This window comes from Rutidosis leptorrhynchoides, chromosome 2 (assembly GCF_046630445.1).
Source record: "Rutidosis leptorrhynchoides isolate AG116_Rl617_1_P2 chromosome 2, CSIRO_AGI_Rlap_v1, whole genome shotgun sequence".
Classification (NCBI taxonomy): Eukaryota; Viridiplantae; Streptophyta; class Magnoliopsida; order Asterales; family Asteraceae; genus Rutidosis; species Rutidosis leptorrhynchoides.
This window is the reverse complement of record NC_092334.1, coordinates 138,765,952-138,778,717: the sequence shown is the minus strand read 5'-3', so window position 1 is coordinate 138,778,717 and position 12,766 is coordinate 138,765,952. Positions and strand designations below refer to the sequence as shown.

The window sequence follows — 12,766 nt, the reverse complement described above, 5'->3', positions numbered from 1 at the left end:
AAATGAATGAGGAGCCATGTATTTATAGGTAAAAAATGGTTGGTGAAAACAAAAAAATAATAAAATAAAGGTGCCAATTTTGACAAAATAATAAAAACATGTTAAAAATGTTTTTAATAAGTTTTTGTTTTTGAAAATATTTAGTCAAAATTCATGTGCTCATTATTTAATTTATAAAAAAAAATCTTATTTCTTTTTATTTTTATTTTTTTATAAGCTAAAAATATATATATAATGATTAAAATAACTTATCATTTAATTAATAATTATGTTTCATATAGTTTTAAATATAATACGCATTAATATTAATATTAACTAAAGTTATTTTATATAATTAGTGTAAACTTTAGTTAACAAAAAGTGTCGACTAAAAATAAATATTTGATCAATGTCAAATTTAATTATATATTACGTATGGATAACAACCCTATAGTCAAATTAGTCAATTCAGGTATGGAAATATGAGGGTTGTTATATTATGCGAATTAAAGCTACAAGAAAGGACACTTTTAAAATGTTCTCTGAAAACAAATTTAAGGTGAAATTGCCTAACTAACATATTCTAATTTCTTCTACACTTGTATTTAAAAATGTGTCTAGATGGGTGTTATTATTAATATCAAATGTCATTATCGGGTTGACATAATTACGAGCCTACTCGAAAACGAGCATATTATTGTTTACAAGTGTGGTCAGTTTTATGGTAGGTTGTGAAGAGGTGTTTGGTTGTGATGAAATAGGATTTTTAAATTTCATGTCTTATACCTTTATAGGAGGAGAGGGTTGTTTGTCGAGGTGACTTAGAAGAGGGTTGTTCACGGAGGAGATGAAGAATTTTCTGGAGGTTAGATTAGGCGGAATAACGTCACAAGGATAACTGAAAAATAAGGATTGAAAGGTTGTGTAGCTGTTCTTGGAAGTGGGACAATGTTTGTTTAAAAGGGACCAGTTCCATGACATGAACCTACAAAGATTTAATGGGATATCTTACCAGATCAAGTATTATAATCGTTTCAAAAAACTATGTTTCCTAAAGAATACATGGTGCCGCTTGAACACGTTAGGTAATTTGCAATTCAGTAAATTCTTCTGTCCTGTTAACCTATGGGTTGACACTTGTGCTTCACGTATTTAATTGGTAAAGCCGGTTAAAATGATTTTGGGTACGTAAATATTATAATTGTCATGCTCAGTCTCCTTTTAATAATATAATAGTAATAGCTTTTATTATTATTAGTGTATTAAATTAATTAAACGATCAATTAATTAATATTTGAAAACCACACACGGGTAGGTCCAAAGATTATTGATATAATTTGTCTAGGATATGCTAGATTTAGGCTTGTATAAATTGGGTATAAATACCCACCCCATGTATTTTAGATGTAACCTTTGTACCATTTAATATCACCTGCATCATAATAAAAACACACTTAGCACCAATCCTTTCAACCACGTGTAACACACCATGATGTAATCTTAGCACAAAGTTATTGATCTTCATATTCATCATCATATTCTAACTTCAGCTTCATTAGATCATCATCATTAAATAAATACATAAACATATATATACCTCATGTGATCCATACAAACTCAACACATACACACGGATTTAATCCTTACACACAAAGTAGCGAATGTAGAATCGTAACTCAATAGGGTCCTATATTTATTTCCTGATAACTTACTTAAATGGAAAATTAAATGTGTCGGATCGGATTAGACCGGGTCATATAAAACATCATCAAACAAAAGCATATTGTTAGAATGCATTTATGATACTAGGTGGTAGATGTATGCATTTAGTGTAGTTAGTTGCATTGATGTAACTAGTTAGCATTTATAGTTAATATTAGAGACTTCTAGAATAATCCTTATTGTATCTATATATAGGTTGTATGCATCATTTGTAAGATGAGAAATTTGTAAGATGAGAAAGATTAATAGAATTACTTGAATATTATCTTGATATCTTTCTCCACATGGTATCAGAGCTAGGAGCTCATTTTTAATATGAAGAAGGTACCCCGATAGTACCAATTTTGAGAACACCCATGAGTGTGTAATCAGACTAGAGAAGAAGCACCCAGATTGAGTGATTTCGTGTCTCACCACCACCTTCAATCGATTCAGAAGGCTATAAATTGCAAACCTTGAAAAGTAATTGAAATTACGACCACCCTAAGCCACCCACGCGCCGCCAAGCTTCGCTGCTGAAATCACACGCGCCGGCGCGTGTAGGCGTGTTTTCTGCCGTCTGCTGCGGTTATTTTTCTGGTGAGATCGTATTAATAATCCGACCAAACCCCGGTGTGTGTTGGTCGATTCTGAAACGTTAAGTTTTCAAGTTCGATATGTGATTTGGGTTTTATATGTGCTTCTGTTCTACTGCACTGTTGTTCTACTGCTTTTGACTAATAAAAAAAATGGTTTGCTGAGTTTTTGGGTCTGCTGAGTAATCAACATAAGATCTTTGGAAGTTATAGATACGTATATGGAAGAAATAGGCCCTATTGTGTCGATGATGATATTTGGATATCGGCCCTTGTGTGTCGAAGATGCCCCTTGTGATCCATCCATCCATCCATCCATCCATCCATACATACATACATACATACATACATACATAGGATCAATGTGAAAGTAACCAATTGGGGGAAAGCAGGGGAAGCAAATTTTTTTTTATTTTTTTGCTTTTTTGAAAAAACTTTGTTCACGAACATTATAGATTGGATGAAAAGATGAACATTTAAAAAAGACACTTTGTGATAAATGTTTTTATTTTGGCGGGAAAACGCTTGAAGAAATAATATATAACAATTATCGTGTTTTTCAAGCGAATTTTGAGAGTTTAGATATTATGGTTTAGATTTAGGGTTTAGATTTAAGGTTTAGATTTAGGATTTAGATTGAGTTTTTAACATGAACGGTTTAGAGTTTTGGGTTTTGGGACTAAACCCAAAACTCAAGACCCAAGACCCAAGACCCAAGACCCAAGACCCAAGACCGGGCTAAATTTTGACAAAAAGTACTTCACAAAACATGAAAAAAACGTTCGAAGATTAACATTTTTCACGATCAATATTATCTTGAATGTTATTATTGTCGATCGTTTTACCGCCTAAATAATAACATTCCTCACGAAGTGTCTTTTTTAAATATATATATATATATATATATATATATATATATATATATATATATATATATATATATATATATATATATATATATATATATATATATATAATACAATAACACAATTCAATATACTCTTTTTCTTAACTCTGTTAACTTCTTATCTCACTTAATATGGTATCAAGAGCTGTAAAGTCCTAAGTCCGGCTACAATTCCGTCAGCCGCTTTCTAGGTCCGGCAACAAATCCGAAACTCACTGTTATTCCGGAAAAAAAAACTGACCTGTAAAACTTGTAGTATGCTCTGTGGTTGCAGTAACCTTCACATCGTAAACGACGTTAACCGGTCAGAACAACCAAATCCACCACCCCACAAAACCACCGCCACTTATCTAGTCCAAATTAGCCAAAATCAGAAACACCATAACTGCGGAACTAAGTTCCGAATCAACCCTGAAATTATCAGCCACATCGAACTCAACACGCGCTTCCACGCGCCGCCACAGTCGCCGGTCACTGTCAACTTTATTTTCCAATCTAGCACGATTCAGCCAAAATCAGGCAAGACCAACAACACCACTAAATTCGGAATCAAAATCTGCAGACACTGAAATTTTCAGATTTTTCCGACACCGAACCACCGTCAGCCACCACCGGCCGCCACTATTCACCGCCGGAAACTACTTTTCAACATCGGTCTGTCTTTTGTTTTGAGTGTCAGCTTGGAACGAGAGCAAAAAAGAAACACAAAAGCAAACAGTGCTGTTAAAACACTATTCCATTTCTTATATATTACTGTAGTAAAACTAGTTGAGAGACCGGTTATTTACAAAAACCTTTTAAAAATCTGGATAAAGAATCATCGTAAGGAATATTCGTTATTGCCTAAAATTGACCTATGAAGTTACACTTTTACTTAGGGGTGTGTATTAAATAGTTTTCACCACAAAACCTACAGAACCTAATTGATTTGGTTGGCTTATTTGATTTTAGTTTGGCTTATTGCTTTCATCCGAAAATATCTATGGTTTCAGTTTGGATTTGTTTTGTAAAATTAACATTTGATTTCAAATCGAAAAATCAAAATATACTTTTATTTAGAGAAAATTACTGAAATAAGCAAAAATACACTTCTCTCTCTAAAATAATCAATGTCGGACGATAATTTTCAAAACTAAGCATTCTTTTCGCCTAAACATAGGCGTATTAGGCGAAAAAGTATAAGACACAATGAGAAGCTGCCACGTCAAATTAATATTTTCGCTACATATTTTTTTCAAACTTTTCGCCTAACCTACCACTTTTTAGGCGTATTAGGCGAAATAATTTTAGGCGAATATGGCGTAAACTTTCCACCAATCAAAACAGGCCACGTTTATAATTTATTTTCGCCTTACCTACTTTTTTAGGCAAAATAGGCATAAAGGTAAAAAAAAACCCACCCAGTTATAACTTATTACTATCGCCTAATTCAAAAACTTTCGCCTGTCGCCTAATCTCTTCTACCGCCTCCATCTCAACCGCTACCGTACCCACCTTCCTCCGCCACCGTACCCACCTTCCTCGACCGCCGCCGTACCTAGCCGTACTCCGCCGTAACTTCCGTTCAAAATTATTGTTATTATTAGTATTTTTAAGCGGTTATCATGTTCTCAAGAGGTTTGTATCAAGCAATTCGTATTATCAATTGTTCATTGTAGTCTATATCTGCTAATTTCAAGCCTTCTTCTAATATTTCGGTTAGTCAATTTTATTACAATTGCATTATCTTTACTTAATTTATTAGTTATTATGATTATTCCTTTTCAATAATAAAACTTGATTTGAATTGAAGGCGTTATAAGATGGATCGAAAAGTACTTAGCAATAGATTTAAGTTTAAATGAATGTTGGGTTAAATTAAAGGCTTTATAGACAAATTTAAAAAAAAAAAAAAAGTTCATGACTGTGACTGTTTTTAGGAATCTGACTTTTTTTTTTTTTTATATATTTAATTGTCAAAAAATATATAGAGTTATTTGGTTATATGGTTGCTGGTCCCCGAGGTGATATCCCACCCTCGATTGGTATTGTGAACAAGCTGCACATGTTTTATCTATATGTCTTTTTATTAATTAAATGTGTATGTATGTACTACTGAATAAACAACAGTTTTGTATATTCCAATTTTGCACTTTTGTGAAAAATTGTTTAAGTTACGCAATTTACTGAAACGATATATTTTGTACATCATACATGCTTTAATTGATTAGTATTTGCCTAATAATTTATATATTTAAGAAATTTTATGGTTAACGATTATGTTGTTCTTTTCATGTGGTGCAGATGGAAAAGTCGGAGAAAAATAAAAAGAAGAAACCTGATGGTTTGGATGAAATCTACTTTACAATTTATCCGGTAATTTATGTTCATTTTGTTTAGTTTACTTTGTATTTTCTGCGACTTAAATCAGTTTGTTACTGTGACTTAAATCAGTTTAATTTTTTGGTCATTTGGTCATTTTGTGCTGTCATTTTCGCAGTCCATTTGTGGTCACTTTTTAAAGTTCATTTTGATCACTTTGTGCTAGTACCATCATTTTGAGCCAAAGTAACATAAAAAAAAAAAAATCATAAACTAAAGTAGTAGCATCTGTTATAATTTCAAGTTGCAAAAACAGTATATTAAAAATATTTGATATCAAGTTATTCATGTTGTTCTTCCATCGATCTACTTCTTTCTATCTGTGTAGGTACAAAATGATAATGTTTTGTTATTTATGACATTATTGTATATGACTACTATTTGTAACTTTTATGTAGTTATACAAAGCTAATTTGACGATGAGGAGTCAGCTAGCTTTTTTGATGGATATAAAAAGAAGAATAGAGGGTACGGAAAGAGAGAAGCTATTTAGGGCCATTTGTTTTGGAAAGTGGTTGGATCTTGGGAATCAACGTTTAGATGGGTCCTTAGTACATACTATTTTGCAGCATCAGTTAGATCCAGGCAGTAAAGTCGATCTTAATGTACATCCGTTACAATACCAGTTAGGCTCTCACGTACTAAAGTTTGGAGCAAAAGAGTTTTGTATAATTTCGGGTTTGCGATTTGGTAAAATAAATTGGAGAGAGTTTGAACCGCTTGATTTAAAATCTTTTCGCGATCGAGTATTCAAAGATGTCGATTCTCGCTCCATCCATGTTAGTGACTTGAAGGCATTGTTCAAAAATACCATCAGTTTTGCAAATCTTAAGGACGATGATGCAATCCGTGTTTGTTTATTGTTGGTGTATAAGGTTGTATTTGCCGGAGGTGGTGGTGATAAGCATAATGTGGTAGATAGTGATTTTTTAGGTCTGGTGGAGGATCTCGATAAATGGAACCGTTTCCCGTGGGGTTATCACATATGGACATTAACTTACCCTCAGCTTAAGAATGCGGTTCCAAGTCGAAGGCGAAGACATTTTTATGACATACGGGAACATGGGAAAGCGACTTACACACTGCAAGGTTTTATATGGATTTTTCAGATATGGATTTTGGAGACCTTCCCTATTGCCAAAATTAAATGGTGGAAAATTAGACCGGAAATCCTACCTAGGGGTGTTCGTTGGTATAAAAATACGAGGGTTAGTGTAGATCTGAGCAAATGGTTCTTACCAGATTACCCAGAGGTGAGATTTTTTCTTTTATGCTTATGTTATTATATTTTATTTTAAAAAAACCAACTAATTATATTAACTTTATATTTATAGGGTCTGATTCCTAAAACTATATCAATGTTTCCAGTCGAGGAAACATCAGATTGGTGGTTAGCAAGTCGGACGTTCTTTCAAAATAAAGTTCAGGTTGACGGGTGTCCTATTGATCAGCCTACTACCATACATACCGAACCTACTACTCCACCCCCAATCCTTGTAATGCTACCTCCGAGACTCCTATTGCAGCATTCCATTCTTCAACGGGCCCACGGTTCGTGCCGGTTGAGGAATATAAGAAGTTAGAGCATCTTGTTTTTTTGTTGCAAAAAGATGTGGTCAAGTTGCAAGGGAATTATACGAAGTTAGAGCGACAGGTATATTTTAATATGTTATTGTAAGTTATCATCATTGTTTACAAAAATTCACAAATATTATTAGTAACCTTCTAATATTAAATTTCAGGTACTCCCGGACAATCGAAGTCAAGACATTGTAGTTCATCCCGTTTTCCCTAATCCTGCTGTCGAAGATGACAAATTTTCTGATTTCATCGTTGAACATGATGGAGTTGCTGACCCGAAACCTTCCTTTAATGAAGAGAAAAAAAGTCAAATGAGCGATTTGGATCTCAACCTGGATTTTAATGAAAGTTTAGATCTGAACTTGTTAGACGATTCACCTCAGGTTAGTTGTTTTCATATATAAATCATATTATTACAACTAGGGGTGAGACGATTCACCTCAGGTTAGACGATTCTCCTGCAGATATATATATTTATATATCGAAATTCACTATTGGTATATATATTATATTTTGTGTATGATACAAGCCAGATGATCACATATACTAGGAATATGTACATGCACATGAACATGTCAGGTGTAAATTTAAAGTATCAAAACACATACACGGTGACTGTCAATAGCTGACTGCTCTCTTCATATTTTTTTCTGTTTCGTCAACTTTTTGTTCAAGTGTACTAACCATTTCCTGCATGTATTCCAAAAGACATGCATAATTCATGATATTAGGGCCATGCATTTAAAACCAATAAAACATGTCCATCCCAAAATACGAACTTTGTGTAATAGGTTTATGCTAAACTTTATAATAATATCTTATGCTTATCTTTATTTTATATGTAGATTCAACAAAGACAAGAACAAAATGAAGACGCAAAAAAATGCGGTAGTATCTTTACATTGTCGCAATTACCAACGACAAATGAAGATTTACTTGAAGATCCAAGATATGAGTCGGCATACCCTTCTTGGGAAAAATTGGTGAGAATTGTAGTCATTGAAATATATGTTTTGTAACTAGGTAGAATGAAAGATATGTTTTACATAGAGTAATTAACTAAATTGTTTGTTAACTAATTTTTTCATATGTGTTTATCAGATTGCTGATGTTCCATCTGTCGGGGATGATTGTACACAAAATCCCAAAACAGAAATTGTGAAGAGGAGAGGGAAGCGGGAGAGGAAGGTTGGGCCTTTACAAAAAACACCATGGATGAAACCTCCATCAACAACGCATGCGAAACAGAAAATCAGGAAGAAACGTGAGATGAGTCCCGTACATAAGTTAAGGGTTGATCGAAGTGTGGAGGTACGAAGTATTTTTTGTGTTAACATACTTAGGTTATTAATTTACTGAAATAGGCAGATTTCACCCTCTCTAAAAAAAAAGCAGTTCATGAAAATCTCTGCCTATTTCAGTTAATTTCTCATGAATTTTCTATTGTTTCTATTTGGAAAACAACTTACTTTTACAGGTTAAGAAAAAGTCAGTTCATGGAAATAAGGGTCAATTATTTGATGAGAAAGATTCATTTGTTGGAAAAGGCGAGAAGGTGTCCGAAAATGATCAAGGGATGCACTTGAACATAACAAATAAACAAGCTTCCCAGATGGGACCTTTTGGAGCTCCTCGTATGCCAATGCACAGTCCCGGTGTTGCTCAACAAATAGTTTATGGTCAAACTAAGCCTACCTTCATTCCTCAACTAGTAAGCACCTTATATTCTGTGATTTATTATTTTTTTTCTGTTTTTTTTTTTTTTTTGCAGTTCAAACACATTGGATGCAGTTTAGAAAAAATAAAATGTGCATTTCAAACAGAAACTGTGCAGTTTTTTTTTCTGTTTTTTTGTGCAGTTCAAACACATTGGATGCAGTTTAGAAAAAATTAAATGTGCATTTCAAACAGAAACTATGCAGTTTTTTTTTCTGTTTTTTTGTGCAGTTCAAACACATTCGATGCAGGTTAAAAAAATATAAATATGTAGTTCAAACACATACTGTGCAGTTTAAAACATGCTGTGCATTTTTTTTTCTGTTTTTTGTGCAGTTCAAACACATTCGATGCAGGTTAAAAAAAATATAAATATGTAGTTCAAACACATAATGTGCAGTTTAAAACAAGCTGTGCAGTAATTGTTTTTTTTATTTTTATTTTTATTTTTTTTTTTGCAGTTCAAACACATACAGTTGTGTAAGTATCTTGTATTAGCTTACATTTTGAATATGTATATTTTTTCCTCATTAAATGTTTAACAATAACTAACACTTTTTAGGTGCTCATTCCGGTAAAGGTCAACACAAACCATTATTGCCTTATGGAGTTACACATTCCGACAGGCGTTATCACGTATTATGACAACCTTTTAAATGTGGATACATCTACCAAGAAGGTAAAACGTAGTTCAAAATTGTTGAAGTTAGAGACCGCTCTAAGAGATAGGCTCCCAAAGTATTTATCCTTGCATGTCGTGTTAAATAGTAAAGGTTTGGATGAAAAGAAATATAAGATCACATTTAAAACTCATCCCATACATCTTACCCCAAAGCAGGACAACACGATTGATTGTGGTGTCTTTGTTTGTATGTTTCTGTACCGTTTAGCTTTTAACAAGCCGCTTCAACAGAATGTAGCACCAAGAGTGGCGGCTTTATGGTATCGTGAATTTTTGTGTAACTTATTTTGGGAGTTTAGAATGCATTAAGTAACGTTTGTGAGGTAGTGGTAGAGGGGAACTGGTGAAATGTTAATGGAAATAAAGTATTATGTTTTGCTATCTTGCATATGTTTATATATTAAGAATGGAAATTTGCTTATCTTGTATTTTTTTGCCATGAATTTTATGCCTTTGTTTTGTTCCTTAAGAAGAAGTCCCCAAGTTTATGATTTTTCTAGAGCATTATAGTTTCTATGGATTTGGTAGTGAATTATCCCATTTGTTAAACTTAAAAACTATTTTAGTCAGTTTGTAGTTACGTTGGTATTTACTATCAAGTTCGAAAGGTTTAAGATTACGGCAGGTTGACATGTGAGATTAAAATAGGTGGCAATATGAACGGTTCAAAAACCCATTGAAAGAGATTTGGTCCAAAAACTACAAATACGGTTCAAAAACCCATTGAAAGATATTTGGTCCAAAAACTACAAATAATATATCATAAGTAATTTAATACGCGTTACGGATCATTCAAATCAAAAGTGGGAACAAAAGAGCACTTTGTTGAAGTCATGGAGATACGACATTGACTGCTTTGATGATCGTCAGCACCACATCGCCTACAAACCTCTATTTTCATCCTCTCGCTTGTTGATGGAATTCGGGACGTTTTCTTCGGTCGACCGGCATTGCGCTTGTTTGTAATAGGAGGTAACACTACTTGGAAGTTATCTGGAATTACCCATTCTTGAACGTCCCCTACAAAAATAGTTTCCTCTGCATAGGTTGCCTGATAATTTTCCAGCGTGAACCATTCTTTTGCCAATTCAGCACAATTTCCTATTTCAATATCCCTATACACCGCTATCACATGACCACATGGTAAACCGGAATGTTTCCATTTTTTACACTCACATTCTCTCCTTTCCAAGTCAACGAGACAATTATATTTTCCATCATACACTTGGTAACGAGTTGAACTAATCCCGTGCACTGGCCACATGTTTGATTTACGTATTCTCTTGTAAATCTTTGTCTCGGCTTTAGGTGTAAGTATATGACCCATTTTTTGAAACTTTGCTGTAACAATAAAAAAAAATTGGTTAATCATTCATTCAAATTTAATTAAATTAAGTTATTGTTTTACCTCCTTTTTCACGTCTTTCGAAGGACTACCTTTGTACCAAACCTAAAAAAAAATCCATTATCATTGTAATAGGCATTTTTCTTGCTGAGACGGACAATGAATTTACGGACTCAACATAATTAGAGGTTAAGTAGTTATACCTGTTTACAGGACAAAGAGCCCTGCTCCATCTATCAAAGCTCACATTGTTAAGCTTTTCATATGCGGATGGATCGATGTGGAGAAGGTGATCCATAAAATAATTAAATTGTCCAACTCTATGAGCTTTGCATATTTTCCAAAAAATCCAATCTTCTTTTTTTGGTAAGTTAATGTTCATCAATAAATGATGACAACAAATACCATGAAAAGCATTTGGGAAGACTTCCCTAATACCCTGAGCAATACCTAAATGTCTATCAGAAATAAAAACTAATTCTTGAACCTCACCTATGCATTCTTTTAACTTACTCATAAACCATGTCCAGGTTAAACCAGACTCACCGGAACATATCCCGTAAGCGAGTGGGACAATACTATTGTTCCCATCCATTCCCACAGCAATCAAATTTGAACCCTTATATTTTCCCTTTAGGTCTGCCCCGTCAACAATGATTAGCGGTCTCAGATTATTTAGAAACGTCCGTATCTAAGGGAAAATAATAAATTGTTAGGTTAATAATTTGTAGTTTTTGTATTATATAGAATACTATAAAATGTAAATTGATAAATTACTTACCAAAACACCCAACGTCATGAAACACATATCAAATCGGCCAAATTGATCCGTCTTTATTTCGGTGAATGTTCCTGGATTTTTTAACTTGAGATTATAAAAGTAATACGGAAGCTTGTTGAACGATTTCGCGTGACCGCCTCTCAACTTTTCCAAAGCACATTCCCTACAGCGCCAAGCTTGCTGATAAGATATCTTAATGTGATAAGCTCAACGATGTCTTCAATTATATCCTTTGGCCTATAAACTTTGTTTGGATCTTTCAGCTTTTGCACCAACATATCACCTAATACATCTTTGTATGCGTTACGATGTTTGGTTTTGATTTGTGTCTTTGAACAAGTATGTGTGGCATGCATGTCGGTAATTTCGAAAGGATCTCCATGTTTCGCGCGCATAGTGTTTATTCTCCAATCATATCCCTTATTAACGCACATAACATCATATCTAGTTTTAGAAGAAGTCCTTACCTTGAATTCGTATCCTTCTTGAATAGAATTTTGTGCAATAACCTTTTGGCATTCTAATTTGTTGGCAAACCAAACATGTTTTCTCAACGTAACCTTTCTACCCCCATCGATATTTGGTAACGTGATTTGTTTAAAGTTTTCGGCTGGGGGAGGTATGGGGTTTGGCATAAAAGAAAAAGTGTTTTCTTTCCATTCAGAAGGAGCCTTGTATTCTTTTGCATCTTCCTCTTCACTACTGAGGAATCCGTGATCAACATCACTTTCATCTTCAACATCTTCTTCATCTTCACCATCTTGTTCATCTTCAACATCTTTTATGTTTGATGTGTTATCACAATCATCGCCTAAATCCACAGCATGTTCTTCGGTAAATGCAACATTATGTTGTGCGACAGATTCATCTGTACACTTGTGTTGTGAAGTATCGACATCGCAAGATGATTTATGTTTAAATGTATTGTTAGAATGATGTGAAAAAAAAGAATTGTAATGGCCGTTTTCTTTTGAAGGGTGTGAGAAACATGTTGTATTTGTTAGGTAATGAGTAAAAGTTTGATGAATACTATGGTTTCCAAACGTTTCTGGTATGATATGTGGTTGACAATATTGATGAGCTACAGAGATAATATTGTTTGATTGGTTAGGAAACA

At 33.6% G+C, this 12,766-nt stretch overlaps 1 protein-coding gene across 1 annotated transcript; it reads right to left on the bottom strand.

Annotated features, from left to right (window-relative positions):
- Positions 1 to 10,304: 10,304 nt before the first annotated feature.
- LOC139888296 (uncharacterized) lies at positions 10,305 to 11,667 on the bottom strand. Its single transcript, XM_071871312.1, has 4 exons — positions 11,650 to 11,667; positions 11,072 to 11,559; positions 10,969 to 10,973; positions 10,305 to 10,864 (listed from the first exon to the last, which is right to left on the bottom strand). The coding sequence occupies exons 1-4, from the start codon at positions 11,665 to 11,667 to the stop codon at positions 10,305 to 10,307; spliced, it is 1,071 nt and encodes a 356-aa protein (XP_071727413.1).
- Positions 11,668 to 12,766: the final 1,099 nt, after the last annotated feature.